The following is a 16034-nucleotide window of genomic DNA, read 5'->3' on the forward strand; positions in this document are numbered from 1 at the left end:
ATGGGCCTTGAATGAAAAATCTCAAAGTACTAATGTTGTACATTATTTAGATGATTTCTTGCTTGCTGGTAGATCTGGTACATAAGAATGTTCACAGTTAATGGCTGATTTTCTTGAAATTTGTTCAGACTTAGGGGTCCCGTTAGCTGAAGAAAAAACTATTACGCCCACAACCCTTTTGATTTATTTAGGCCTTGAAATTGATACACAACATATGACTGTCAAGATACCCCAAGAAAAACTTATCTCTCTAAGGTCCCAGTTGCAGAGCATTGCTATCCAAACAAAGGTAACTTTAAAGGAGTTGCAAGAGTTAACAGGCCTCCTTAATTTTTGTGTTAAGGCTATCCCCGCTGGTCGAGCAGTTACATGTATTAGGCGATTATATGACGCATCATGTGGCTTGAAAAAGCCAAACCATAGACGGCGTGTCAATAATGAAATGAAAGGAGACATATATACGTGGTTATTTTTCCTTAAACGATTCAATGGAATAACTTCATACAGACAAGTTGACTTGGCCAGGTGTACAATATGTTAAAGCCGATTCCCTCTCTCGACAGCCATGGAGAAGATTCCACAGTTCCTTTCCGGATGCCGATCCAAGTACATCGCACATCCCGCAATCGTTTCTGCAAGTAATCTACAACATAGATCCTGGCAGCTTCTGAGCTACTCGTTATCAAAGAACACTACGAAAACATACACAACTGTCCTGCATGCATTTCACTGCTTCCGCACCCTTCATTCGTTGAACCTTTCTTGGCCCCCACCTCCAAGTCATCTAGCACAATTTGTGGCATACTTGTCATTTAGACGTTTTCCATCCAGCTCTGTTAAGTCCTACATTGCAGGAATATCATTTTATTCTCGTATTTACAATCTTTATGACACCACTCAGACATTCATGTTAAAGAAGGCTATGATTGGCTTAAGTTGCCTGGATCAGCGCAAAGACAATCGTATGCCAATTACCCTTGATATTTTGAAGGCGTCTTACCATCGGTCTGCCGCTCAATTTACGAAGCAACCTTGTTTACAGCCCTCTTTGTGACAGCTTTCTATGGTTACTTTAGGATTTGGGAATTGGTTCAGAATTCAAACACTGACATTGGTAATGCCGTCCAGTTGCAGAATATTACATTCAGCACTGATAACAAGTCAGTAACCATTAACTTGAAGCATTCTAAGACAGACTAGGAGCGGAGGGGTGCTGTAGTTAATATTAAATCTGTCGACAAACATCTATGTCCAGTGTTGTCTCTATTCTTAAGATTAAGACCAAAAGCCCTGGGTTCCCTATTTTGTCATGTCAATGGGGCACCAGTAACGCGTTACCAAACAGCTTCAGTTTTCAACCAGTCCCTCATAAGGTTAGGGTTAGATACACAAATTTACAAGCTGCACTCATTTCGGAGCGGACACACATGCATGGTCCAGTGGTAAGGGTAAGGAGCAGATTGCTCAAGATGGTAGATGGACCTCAAATTGTCTTTTTGGGTATATCCGCAAAAAACCTCTCTTTCTGTATTAGTTAACATGTACCTTAACTTTGTAAACCCATTGTAGAAATTGTATGTCTCAACCTAAGATGTTTTGTAGAACCTAGAAGAATATGGATTTTAGGCTCATCTCTCATAAAGCATGCTTTTGTCCATGTTAAAAATTCCCACATTGGAAGTACCCTCCAGCTTCATAGACACAATGCTTCAGTGTTGTGGCAGGGAATGGGGGGAATGAGATCACATCACTTAATCCGCAAGGTAAGGACCCTCTTGAAATATAAGGAAGCACCTTACATGCTGGTCATCCACTGTGGAGGGAATGACATTGGTCAAATTCTTAAATCTGTTGAACTAAGAGCTACTATTAAGAAAATATTGGATAAGCTTGTTGTGCTCTTGCCAAAAGCCATATTGGCCTGGTCACAGATCCTACCACGGCTTCACTGGGGGGGGGGGGGGGGGGGATTGACCATCAAGCCCTAGAAAAGGTTAGAGTGCGTATCAATAGCCATATAGCCACATATTTAGCGAAAATTGGGGGAAGTACATAAGATACCCTGAAATTGACATTAAGTACCCTACCCTGTACAAGGATGATGTTCACCTTAACCATTTAGGCAATGACCTATTAGTTAATAGGTTACAACAGGGCTTGCAATCTTTTTTTAGAGGATAAGGGCTTAAATGTATCACCGAAATGGAATGAACGCGGGCCATGGCTGATGTAGTAGTCGAGTGCTTATAAGTGTTATGTGCGTGGCTTCACCTTGCACACTTCAGTCAACCACACCAACCCATCCATCTAACTTGGCAGCAAATTTAATGATTTTTCGTCAGCTTAGTGAGCTATCTGGTGGCAATGTTTATGTCACATGTGTAGATCAAAGAAATTTCAATATTTTCTGCAGTTGACGAAAGAGAACTTTGAACTAGTATCTTTTATTTTCGTGACAATGCATTTTGGTAAATTTTGTAATTGTATGACCCCTCTTACTAATTGGTTAAGTGTGGCCTGATTTCGACCCAACATTTTAAGTTCGTTAATTTGCAAGCTTCAAACCCCCTCAAATTTGCATCAAGTTTAAGGGATGCCAAATGTCCAAGACATATGCGCCCTCTTATACCCATCTCTGATTTAGGGACGCCATTTGGGCTCCCCCATTTTACCTTGAATTCGTATTTTTGGGGGTTTGGATTCCCTCATTTTTCATTTACTTTTTTGGGGATGCCCAATTTTAAGGTTCCCTCATTTATTGAAATCTAATTTTGGGGATGCCAATTTACAAGGCTTTTAGTTTGAATGTCTGGCTCCCCCCTTGTTTAATGGGGATGTCCGAGTTAAACTCCATCAATTTTTATTTAGGGATGCCAATCTAGGCTCCCTCATTTATTGAAATTTTATTTGGGGATGCCCATTTACAAGGCATTTAGTTTGAATGTCTGACTCCCCCCTTGTTTGATATGGATTTTCTGCACTAAGTCTTCTAGATCTGCTCTTGGATTTCATTTCGGGTACCCCCACTTCCCGACAAACTGTCATGGCTGCTATTCTTGGACGTCTGTTGCCTTTCAAGCTGTTTGCCGATTGTGGAATTTGGATTACCAGTAGTGCTCATTTCAGATTAATTATATGGACGGTTTAATTTTAGTAAGGCTATGTTTAAAGATTTGCCACCAAGGTGTACGTCTGTTCCCAGGGTCAATTAGTGTTCAATTTTTATATACATGAGCTGTCATTTTACCTCACCTGAGCTAAAAGCTCTAGTGAGCTTTTCTGATCACATTTTGTCTGTCGTCCGTCTGTCCGTCTGTCTGTAAACTTTTCACATTTTCAACATCTTCTCAAAAACCACTGGACCAATTTCAACCAAACTTGGCACAAAGCATTCTTAACCTAAGGTGATTTATATAACCAAAGGGAGATAATAAGGAATTTATGAAAATTTTCGAGAAATTTTCTAAAATCTTCTAACGAACCATAACACCAGGAAAGCTTAAACTTGTGTGAAGCATCCTCAGATAGTGTAGATTCCAAGTTGTGAAAATCATGACCCCCGGGGGTAGGGTGGGGCAACAATGGGAGGTCAAAGTTTAACAAAGGAATATATAGAGTAAATCTTTAAAAATCTTCTTCTCATAAACTAATCAGCCAGGAAAGTTGACACTTGTGTGGAAGCATCCTCAGGTAGTGTAGATTCCAAGTTGTGAAGATCATGACCCCCCCGGGGGTAGGGTGGGGGCAACAATGGGAGGTCAAAGTTTAACAAAGGAATATATAGAGTAAATCTTTAAAAATCTTCTTCTCAGAAACTAATCAGCCAGGAAAGCTGAAACTTGTGTGAAAGCATCCTCAGGGTAGTATCCAGGGTCGAAATGGATTTTATTTATACAGGATTTACATGTATGTACAATGCAATTAAATAGTGCCCTTTAAGTACAGCAATTGCAAAATATATATCATATCAACAAATTACATGTATTTTACTCCATGTATCAAATCGAGTTGCAATTAAACAAATAGCATAAAGTGTTGAAAAAATTTATATTCAGGCGAATATTTCTTCCTGATTAGTTTATTTCTATATTTAATTGTTACTCATAGAAATCACAGACTGGTACGTGTATGCTATTAATAATATGTATCTGGCGTCATATTTCTGTTTTGTCTTTCCTATATCCTTTTTAGGGAAAGTGAACATTTAGAAAACTTGTACAACGAAATACATAAGCATAGCTTCTTGATTTATTTAATACCGTCCCTCGTTTTTTGATGATTGGCAATTACTTTCCAAAATAAATACAACAGCATAGCTTCTTTTAAATTTGCCATTGAATTAAGTTATGATATTAGGCAATGGGACTTCTCGTGTACATGCTATTTGATGGAGATAATCCTTGATTGATGTAAATAAAAACCGTACTTCATCCTTCTTTGTAGATCAGGCAATATCTTTCTGAACGATCAACCCTCAGCGCAGTACACATGTACAAACAATATTTCTTCCGGTAAACCAACTCACTAAATTGCAACAAATATCCCCTCGAAATGGTAATTTGAGCTAAACAGCGTAAAAATTTAGAATAGTCGAAAACCATATGAAAATAGACGTCGAGAAACCCGGGAATCAGGGTACAGCAGGTTTTACTATCCTGGATCCAAGTCAAAGAGCTTTAAGCCGAATTTTTCATTCATACAATGTCATTGTGTTTCTAAATTACTAATGACTTTTATTTTAGTACAATAATTTTCAATTCCTGATCAATAAAACTTGATGTACAATATCAGTATTGGAGTAACTGTGATGTTAATACTGATGTCCAATCCTATATTGTAATAATTATAGAATATAACAAAATATTAGCACAGATGATATATATTACAAGATACAGGTACGAATATTGTCACTTAATTGGGGGTGGAGAAAATTTCTTCCTGTAATAGAGAAGTTTCAGCTAATTTCTAGACTTTAAGATCTAAAACAAAAGGAAAAGATAGTTAATCATATTAATTGCAGCAGAATTTATAACAAATTAAAACAGAATTTGTTAAGAGGAATGATAGGATAAAATATATAGCCAAAAAGCATTTAATTTACTAAATGTCATTACATACTACCATGGTGTTTGAAATAAGAAGGAGACTAAAACATATAACTAAGGGAGGTTTAATTATCAGGACATAAAACTATTAAAAATAAATCTAGGAATTAAGAGAAAGCGATACATTAAAATAAAAACAAATGCATGTTATCTGCCATGTTGTCGTCTGATGTTGAATGTTATCATTTATAACAATTATACACGCATGCGTGTTTCGTTTTCATTAAATCCAGGGGGGTTTTCTGTTATATTTGCAAACAATGATACATTTAGAAAAAAATTTATAAACGTATTTAACTTGTATATATACATTTGACGTCTTCCGTCCGTCGGTCCGCTCGTCTACATGTTTCTGCAAGCAACCCGTGAAAAAATACATGAAATCCAGGATATTTGAAAATAAAAAAAACACATAAGTAATTTGATTTTAAAAAGTGACAATTTCCTTGTGTGTGTTTGAAATTTTGCTTTAGATTAGAAAACATTTTGGTGAACATGGAAGTAACTATTACCATTTTTGTTCTCTTTGTTGTCCAGACAAATGCAAACGTGTGCAAGTAAGAGGGTATTAACATGTTTTCATCGATTTCATATTAACTTTATAAGCATCATGATAGTTGAATTTATAAATTGTTATACTTATTTTTATAGTGACCTAAATGGAGCTTGTTGTTCAGACTATAAAATAGTCGAGGGCGTTTGTCGACGTAAGTTATCGTACATTTTACATTAAAACCCAAAATATGAAATTTAATTAATTGTTTCATATTTACTCATTTCTTTTAACCAAAGCTTGTTACGGATCATATGGGGTAAATTGTACAATGAATTGTTCTACTGGATACTTTGGATTTGGATGCCGTTCAGAATGTCATTGCAAGGCCAACCAGTTATGTAACAGTAAAATCGGATGCATGGATACATACGGTATGCATTCATATTTCGTTATCTAATGAAAAGAAATGAAAGAAACAGGCATCTTAGTAAAAAAACAACTCCTTAAAGATAGCCCAGAGGAAATTATATATTTCATGTGTATCATTCTTTCTTCAGTTGATAAACAAAAATTTATTTTGTTTCAGGAAAACTTGGCTATCAACCAATGTATGGAATTCTCATTAATATATCTATTGTAACTAGTACCGTTTGTATCATCTTGATAATTTACATCATAAATAGAAGGTACAGTTTTCTGGCGTATATGATCACAAAGCTGATATGTTCTCTTTTATTTCATCTTTTAAGTTCTATGATTTATATGCTATAAAAATAAAAGAAAATGTAGGTAATATTACAAATCTATTAAACATATGATAACTCGTGTGTTATTTTTCTGTCAAAATAACATACTTGATTTTGTTCAATTTATTTAAAGAATTGTTTAAAATTCGGTTTAATTTCTAAACGATGGTTTTCTTTTAATCGTCTTTGAATGCTTACATGTATCTAGGTTACATTTGGGTTTTAAATACTCTTCCACACATTCATATTTATAGACGCAGAACAAAAAACAACACAGCAACAGTTGTTGATACCTGCAAATGTACATCACATTGTAATGAAGGTAGATTTTGATACAGTGATTTTTACAAACAGCTTAAAAACTAACAATTAATTGTTTTTATTTAAGAATGTACTTTTAGGTTTTCTACTTGCAATTAATGGATTTTCCATAAAGATTATACATAGGGTACTGCTAATTATTTTTCATAAAGTTGCATTATACATTTTTTGCTTTTTGCAAGAAGAAAAAGTTTAATTCATCATTATTGACTGAAGTTTGAGTTAAATGTTTAAACTTTTCATTGCCGTGATATCTATTAAGAATGATTTTTATGCACTTTGTGAATGAGTACGTTTAGGGGGGGGGGGGGGGTTCTTAGGGGGTGTAAATTCTATTTTGGATTGACACCTGTACTTATTCTATAAGAAAAAAAGTAGAATCAAAGTATAACAAATATGAAAATCTCTATCATTTCGACAAATAACATTCATTCTACTACATTTATTCATCCGTAGGGAAATAAATGTCATATTGTATGCATTGTCATACATGTCGTACAAATATATCTGGACGGCCGCATCTTTTTTCATAGCATTTTATTTCCAAAATACTCTCTTTTAATGAGATCTCCATGACCACACACAATATTAATGCATCTGATGCAATATTTGGCTTGTTTACTAGTATCCTTTTCTTTAGAAGGAAGTTCAGATTTCGGGCATCTTGTAAAACGTTTGATTTTAATCAAAGAGTCACCTGTAATATCTTTGTGGGGGTTTGTAATACCGGGTACTTATCATTTTCAGTAGAGTTAAGATATTTTAATCTCCATATTAGGAAAATCTCTTTCTTGGATACGGAGGTAGGGCGGGCTTGAAGATGGTTCCGTACATTGACATCCAGTTACTCTTAACGGGGAGTTATATGAGCACTCTTTAAAAACTGTACTTAGATGCGTTACTTGTTTCTTCATCGAAACTGTCCATTTATTGTCTTTGTAGGCCAGGAAATAGATATTATTAACCCTCAGAGCAGAAGCAACGACTCTCCATTGCGTGAACTCACTTCAATGCATTGCGGCACAACATCGCCTTTGAGTGGTAATTTCAGTTGTAGATCGTCAAATGTTAAAGTTTTTAGTCATAATCCAGACGAAAGCGGAAGTCAATATCCCCGTGAATCCTGGTGCAGCAGCAACTATTACTCTGGATCCCAATTTGTAAATAGTTATGATAAATGCCACGAAATGGATAAATACGACCATGCAATGGGTAGAATATCTAGGCCCTTCAGACAAGCGTTATTACCGTCACATGTTCGGTATTCTTCACAACGGTTCATTATTGAAGAAGAGGGCGAGTACTGTGAGCCAAGACAAACATAAACATGTCTAAAAGATTGCTTTTTATTTAGACAGGATTTTGTGAGACCAGAGCTACTTCAAATTTTCTTCCTTTGTTCATGTACCGGTATATACGCACGTTACACAGTTAATATGTTTTAAAAGAACGTACATTTTGAGATTTTTCAAATAGTAATCATATTTTATCATTAAGTTAATTTAACACGAACTGTCTTTGCTTTTACATATTTTACAGTTTAAGTTTTTTAATTTTTTGTAGCTTAAATGAATATAGTTGTGTGATTGTTTTAATTCGATGAAATAAAATTCAGTGAACGTCAGATTAACAAAGATTACAAAGTTTTTTCTAAAATCAGTACAATGCATATAAATTGAATTTATTGTAATGACAGAGAGACAACAAATATGATGACTTGCAAATGAACGTTTTTGCTCTGTAAAAGCATTTCCTATCTATCAACCATTTTTTAAAAAAGATTCACGAGGTTTTTAATTTGTATATTCAAAACAAGACTGCCTTTTGAATAAAAAGCATTTAATTTTTTATATAAACAACAATTTTTAAGATTGGTGAATATCATAACGTCACAACATCCTAAGATAGAGATTAAATAGGGTTGACATTCATAGCAAAAAAGATAAATACATCACGATGTAAGAAAAAATCAGTCGCTGTAAATGATATGGTTTAAAAACTACATGAAGTACACAGAAATGCAGTTAGAATACAATCTGAAAAATCAATTCAACAACAACCAAAAACACGTGTAAAATAACACATTATGATTAATATCACTCAACTATACTTCCCAAAAAAATTCTTCCCTACCAACATTTTTTCCCCTCCAAATCATCTAATATTCCTAATCTGTGGGGGGGGGAGATATTCAATTTGACTACTCATTTCCTTATTTTCATATCAACTTTTTACTAACTTCCAAAAAAGTGGGGGGGGGGGGGGGGGCAACTCCATTATAATTCATTTTTTAATATGTAAATTTTAAAAAATTTGTTGCTGCGAGAAAAAGTGGGGGGCAGGCCCCCCTGCCCCCCCCCCCCCCGATGCTACGTGCCTGTAAAAACAATACTTTCACATACTTATACATGTATAAGCTGGTATGGGAAATGCGGATATGCGTGTCTATACCTGTTCCTGATGTAATTCCGGAAACTTCAAGCTTAAGTCTATTAATTGTTAGCGATAATTAACTTCCTCCCTAGAATCCATACATGTAATGTTCTAATGTTCTAATATGAGCCTGACTAGTTGGATTTTTAAAATTAAAAATAAAGGGTTCAACCACCAACTATACATTTTTTTTATGTATACAAGTATTAGTAACTTTTTTAAATATGTATACGATTTTTATCCTATACACATAATTGTATGTTTTCTTTATAAATATGGTTTTAACGGAACTCATTATTTTCAATTATATCATGTTCATGTCATTTGTACATTTCCTTTTTGAACTTATAATTTTATTATATTTTATATAATTAGAAAGACCTCGGTTGCTGCTGTCTATCTGACGCATGTGAGCCTGCTTCTGTTGCAATCAAGTATGTCTATTTGTTTAACTTGTTGCTGTCATTGAGCCGGTTATTTTGTTTTATCTCTGGAGTTCTGGTTGACTTTAAGAAATGTTTAACCTCTTTACAACCTAACACAACATGCCCCTACTTGGTACGAATTTCTTACACCAATTTTTACCCTTTATGTTATTGTTCTGCAATAGAAAAATTTCAAGACAAATCCATAGCGCTATTCAATATTACGCGGTTACAACTGTTTCATGTCTGATGATTTTGGGTTGTTTAGTATGAAACCAATTGAGGAAACAGTCGAACCTTTCGAATAAGGATTCGCGTAACCACAGGGTGACACTATGCCATTCAGTCAACTCAATGTCAACCTATGAATGTAGAAAGCAACTAGTGTTCTATGAAAAAAAGAAAGTAAGTAAATAAATATTTTCTTTTTGTGTAGTGATCTACCCTCAAATAAATCATGTATAGTACAAACATTAAGGACAAACTATTTCGGAACTGAACTAAATCATCTAAAAGTTCGTTATTAAAAACCCTTTCTAATACGATTTTTTCTAGTTGTACTGAGAAAAAATCGAAAACAATTAACGTTTTAAAGACTTTCAGATGTCTGTAGTTGAACTGAAAAGAAGGCACAAAATAAAATTGTATGTGGATGTAAATGTATCACATATTACGCATGCATTGACAATATAATTATTATAAAAAGTGTATATATAGAGGATATCTATATTGTGTGATTTTATATTTGCTTTATCCAACGAGTTGAAATGGTGTATATATTCGCGAGGCTTGCCGAGCGAATATAACCATTTCAACGAGTTGGATAAAGCAAATATAAAATCACACAATTATAGATGTTCTATTTATCTCATACAATTTGATTTATATTATGAAGCTTTTGAGACAGTCCCTTATGTGACCCGAATTGGTTTTTTTTCTTTCAAAGATTAAAAACGATGATGCAACGTTGTGTTATGCGGCTATTGTGATCTTGCGCAATACAATTTAGTACGTCATTCCTGAGATAAATCTAACTGTTTTAATGTAAAGTTTCACTGAAATAAACCTTAAAATAATTTTTTAGCTCTAAATAATTTTTCTTAGAGCTTATTCACTTGATTAAATGGAAATTCCGCTTAGAAGACTTGAATAATAAAGTTTGTTGACATACACAAAGTTGCGAATGCTCGTTAGTTTGAATTGACTCGAACGAGGAACAGTTGTTGATGTTTAATAAAACAAACACTAGGCTAGCCTTATGATTCGAAATTGAAAATAGTGAATAAGGAAGCTTACTGGTGGTGGAATAAAAGTCTTATGAAACATTATTTCGGTTCTTGTATATAAACACAGCCAGAGCGCTCTGTTTTCATCGCGTCGTCAGGATGAACTCCTTGATAGTTAACGTAATTTGCAGTTTTATTAACTTCACAAAGCAAATTGGAAGTTGGAAGTGGGCTAAATTTATCAATAATCTTGACAAATATAAAAAAGGGTCTTGTGGTTACGGTTATGAAAAACAAAAAAGGTGTGTCGAGGGGGCTAACCCCCCCCCCCCCCCCCCCCCGGTTCCGACGCCTGTGCTACGCAGTTATGTGTTTTCCTTCATATTTGTAATCTAAATCTTTGACAAAATCAATTTTATATTAATTTTTGTGGTAGATATAGTTATGTTGAAAGTACTAGCAAATCTTCGAAAATAGGTCACTGAAGCGTTGAAGCGAGGGGTTGTGTCAAAAATAGTTCGGACCGGAAGTATTTGATAAAGCATCACCCGTTTGATATAGCAAAGGTTTATCACACGGGTAATATACACCACACTTATGAGATAAACTATAATACAAGGAAAATAATGCTTTGTTAACGTCTCTTATAGACGTCTACAAGGGAAAGTGAAAGGGGAAATTGATTTATGTACGATTTTCCTTTTCACATAACAAATGCATCGTGGTTTTTTTAATGTGTAGTTTGGCTAAACAAATTTATTTCGAATTCACGATGGTCGCATTTGACTTCCTCTATATTATAGTGTAAATTTCAAATTAGCATTTGTTCTTCAGTACATTGTTATAGAAAGTATCATTAATAATGATAATAAAATAAAATGTTTAACAGATATAATTGGCTTTTCAAACTCATTCCTTGATGGAACTGGATACTTTTTTTTATCATAGTCATCTTGTGTCATCATTGCCTACATTGTACATAAATATGAGATAACCTTGTATACGTTCAATTTGCTATTCATTTAAAAAAAATAAAATTACAATAATAAATACTTAAACATGAACAAATTAAACAATGCAACTAAGGAGAAAATATACTTTAATAAAAGTAAAATTTAAAACTATCTTCACTGTTTTATTTTTTTAAATGCTCACAGTGTTTTGTATTTATACATAATACGCATTTAAAAAAAAACTAAAAAAAAAAATTGAAGGTGACTGATAGAACATCAGTTTTTATGAAGAAAGCTATATTGTTAGAAGAAGAAAAAACAAAATAATAATGTGATATACAGAGTAAGTTAAGAAATGAAGTACTGGACTGAGGACGTTTTTCTTGATGAAAAATATCGCAATGTAAAGAAAAGACTAATTTTAAAAACACTTTTAACCCAAAAACTGGTTTTACTTAAAATAAATATCTTATTGTTAAGAATTTCAAATTGGTTTTAAAAACGTTATGAGACAAGAAATTGTGAAATTGGCATGATTTCAACATGCGACTCTCTGAAGATCTGAAGATACCTGACAGTGTACACATTTTACCATTTTACAACATGTTTCATTCAAGAAAGCTTGGATATTCTCCCTTTCATCTTTTTCAATTGTACTTCTTTAACAAGTATGTGTAAAACATTTTTTGAATTTAAAAAAATGTGACGTAAACGATTTCTTAGGACAGTCTATATTCACAATTTGTGAATATAAATATATTCAAACTAAGTGTTAGGCAACACAATTGAAAAAAAAAGATATATATGTACACAATATACGACAAAAAAAATTGCAAAAAACAATGTAAGTCTTCGATTAATCATATTCATATGCTTTATAAACATATATAAGTGATTTTAATATGTAAAATCGACTCCGTGGCGCAACGGTAGCGCGTCTGACTCCAGATCAGAAGGTTGCGTGTTCGAATCACGTCGGGGTCAATTATTCTTTTTTTTTTGGGGTGTTAAAAATGTTATTTTTGTCGTAAATTTTCTTTATGCAAATCCCCAAAAATTAAGTTCTATTAATTGCGTATGATTCTTATTACAATGCCAGCTTCTTCTGTCGGCTTCGTGACGCAACGATATAAAAGAAGGTTGCGTATTCGAGTCGTAGTTTTAATATTTCGATTTAATTTATGATATTGAAAATATTGAATGAAAACAAACGCCGTATCAACTAGCATGCTATATATACATCATAAAATTTTAAAATATATGAGAAGCTACAAAATATTTCAGACTGACTAAGACCAGAATGTTATAAAAGATTGAAGTAACATCTTTTTTCAAATTAGAAATAATATGGAATCAGATGATATACAGACTTCGTGGCGCAACGGTAGCGCGTCTGACTCCAGATCAAAAGGTTGCGTGTTCGAATCACGTCGGGGTCATAATTTTACTCTGTCACCACAAAGAATATTGAACATAAGTGGCCTTATTTATGAGATTTTGTTCGATATGTTATTTGTATATTAAGGTACTTCACTACACCCAGACTTATACTTTTCAAGACACTACGTCACAAGATGGCGATTTAAATGTTTTGTTAAACTGTTTGTATCAATCGATTCAGATGTATATCGTAATAGCTCAGTGGTTAAAGTATCGAGCTTGTGAACCGCAGGTCATGAGTTCGAATAGGACTATGCCTTTTTAATCACTCAGAACAGCTGAGAAGGTACAGACTTATTTTCAAAACTAAAAAATCTGCACAAATATGAAGGGCATTCATTGGTGTCCTCTCTACAACCACTTGTTGAGAAAAAGTTTGAACATTGTTCATTTAAGTTGTAACTTTGCCCCAAAGTAGTCTGTAGCTGCGCAGTTCGACAGCTGTTCTGAATGATTAAAAAGGCATTGTCCTGTTCTTGTATGCGCCCCCTTTAAAACAAAATGACATGTAGGACTCCATATTTATTGCTTTTATATCTTTTGCCAACATTTTTGGCCAGTTTCGGGCAGAAACAAGCCAGTTTAAGAAATGTTTATATTCTTATCCTGAACTGAATAAGATGGCCGCGCATCCCCTTTAGGCTATAAATTCTGTATGCATAGATATATCGTTTATAAATTGTTTTAAACTCGTGTAGCAAACCCTATTAAAGATCTAACAAATATAAAAAAAACTTCCACAAGACTCTGAGGCTTTGCATGGCGCCAACAGAAACTCCATTTTAGTGATAAACAAGAGACAGACGCTTGTAGCATTGTTTAACATTCACGGTACTTTTATAAAAAGGGATAAGAAGAATAAAAAGATGCGCTGCGTTTTTGACAGAAAAGAGCACAAGAAATGGAGTTCTCTGGTTAGAATTTTACGCAGTTATTGCAAATGAAATGTATAATTTTACTAGATTTTGTAATAATTATAACTCCTTCACTTCCCTTTTAATAGAAGTTAAAACTTAGTGAAAATGCATGCAAACCATGCCGCAAAAAATGTTACAAAACATCAAATGACTGTTGCAGGGGAATCCAACAGAGAAAAAAACGAGGCAACGCGTCAGTTTTCTTTCTATCCAGCCACTACTGGCCTCAGTACTGATTGTGATTAATTCATAATATTTACTGATATTAAGCTGTCAGTGCAGCCATATATTTGGAAGATTTGGTAGACCTGCATTTAATACAATTAGTGTTGTTATTTATATTAAAAAAAAATACAAAGGTTAATAATGAATATTTGTATACGATTCCTTGGTTTATCCATAATTGTATTCATCGCCGTTTCTGACGAATTTGAATATGGCTAGTTTAAGTAAACCTTAAACACCACAAAGTGTTGTTGAAATAGAAGAGAAAATTGAAGATTGGTTTGATGCTGATAGAGAAAATCCAAGCTCTGCAAATTCACGAAGCGTGAAAGAATAAGAGCGGATAAATTCGATTGGGACTATTTTCTGTTAATCCATGGAAACCTGTGTTAACAATACCTTCGTCAATCTGTCGACAGTATCTTTTGGTAAAACTATGTGTCAAACAAAAAACGGCGACAAAAGAGATCAAGTTTCAAACTTTAGTATTAATTCAACAATAGCAAAAAGCAAGTGGAGACCATCGATAGAGTTATGGAGATCATCCGACAAATTAACATAGGAGGAACCAAGCTTTATTTTCGCCAACAAGAATAGATACATTCAAGTCAAAGATTGTCTTCAAACATCTTCCATGTAAGTTCATTTCTGTTCTTTCCACTGAAGAATATAATATATCCAGCATAGCAAAAATCAATAATACTCGTTCGTGGGAATAAACAAAAATATTTAGATTGGCAACTACGATTTCAAGATATATATAAATATTGATTTAAGCTCTATGATTCGTACCTCCACTTTATGTCTATGAAGTTTTCTAAAAAGGGTTCCCTTATTCCTTGTGTTTGATATAAAGTACAAATTTTCAATTATGTTCAATGGGTTTTTAATCTTATTTTATTATTGATTATCTTATTAATCTTAACAAAATGATAATTTAAAAACTATGACCCCGACGTGATTCGAACACGCAACCTTCTGATCTGGAGTCAGACGCGCTACCGTTGCGCCACGAAGTCTCTGGAAATCAGATCTATGTTATGTAGAATTTGGAAATTACTATAAAGATTCTTTTTTCTTCCAAAAATATATGTAAAATAAATTTTTAAAATAACTGTTGCCTTATTACTTGAAAAGCTGAAGGGATATTTAGATTGATTAAGAGAAGAAGTAATCAAACTATCACATTAAATTATTTAAGAGTTCATATTTATAGTTTGTGTTTTGGAAAATTATTACATGTACAGTTTTTTGCTTATTTTGTATGATATATCAAACAAACGTATAGCAACGGTAGAGTGTCTGACTCCAGATAAGAATCAACTTGGAAACAAATTCATTGTAATATCAATCTTACTCTCTCAGTATACAGTAATGTATAAATGATAAATGAAGCAAAGTACATGTTTGTACAAAAAGTATAACGCTTTTGCATGGATTAATTATGTAGTTTTAATGATAATGGATAATATCTAAACAACTGAACTAAAGATAAAAGAAATTTTAACTCCTGCAAAACTCTGCTATTACATTGTACATGCATAATGTTTTGCATGGTACTTAAACCGTTATGATAATTTTATATAATTATAATATAATAATTCATTGTGAACTATCACGTCAGTGTTTTTTTTCTATCCAGCCACTACTGGCCAAAACAAAAATTCTGAAAGTGCCAGTTTTACTGATAATCTATAATATTTATCGATACCGTGCTGTTAGTGTAGCCATATATTTGAGGAATTCA

The 16034-nt window shown here is 33.6% G+C and overlaps 1 protein-coding gene and 3 non-coding genes across 4 annotated transcripts; 3 read left to right on the forward strand and 1 right to left on the reverse strand.

Annotated features, from left to right (window-relative positions):
- The first annotated feature begins 5514 nt into the window (after window positions 1-5514).
- Window positions 5515-8282, forward strand: LOC128165769 (uncharacterized). Its single transcript, XM_052830599.1, has 6 exons — window positions 5515-5662; window positions 5757-5812; window positions 5898-6032; window positions 6188-6287; window positions 6602-6669; window positions 7611-8282. The coding sequence occupies exons 1-6, from the start codon at window positions 5601-5603 to the stop codon at window positions 7991-7993; spliced, it is 804 nt and encodes a 267-aa protein (XP_052686559.1). The 5' UTR covers window positions 5515-5600; the 3' UTR covers window positions 7994-8282.
- A 4335-nt stretch (window positions 8283-12617) lies between these two features.
- Trnaw-cca (transfer RNA tryptophan (anticodon CCA)) lies at window positions 12618-12689 on the forward strand. Its single transcript has one exon. It is a non-coding gene; the product is annotated as a tRNA-Trp (tRNA).
- Window positions 12690-13072: 383 nt separating this feature from the next.
- On the forward strand, window positions 13073-13144 carry Trnaw-cca (transfer RNA tryptophan (anticodon CCA)). The gene has a single exon. It is a non-coding gene; the product is annotated as a tRNA-Trp (tRNA).
- A 2090-nt stretch (window positions 13145-15234) lies between these two features.
- Window positions 15235-15306, reverse strand: Trnaw-cca (transfer RNA tryptophan (anticodon CCA)). Its single transcript has one exon. It is a non-coding gene; the product is annotated as a tRNA-Trp (tRNA).
- Window positions 15307-16034: the final 728 nt, after the last annotated feature.

Source organism: Crassostrea angulata, chromosome 1 (genome assembly GCF_025612915.1).
Source record: "Crassostrea angulata isolate pt1a10 chromosome 1, ASM2561291v2, whole genome shotgun sequence".
In the NCBI taxonomy this organism is placed as follows: domain Eukaryota; kingdom Metazoa; phylum Mollusca; class Bivalvia; order Ostreida; family Ostreidae; genus Magallana; species Magallana angulata.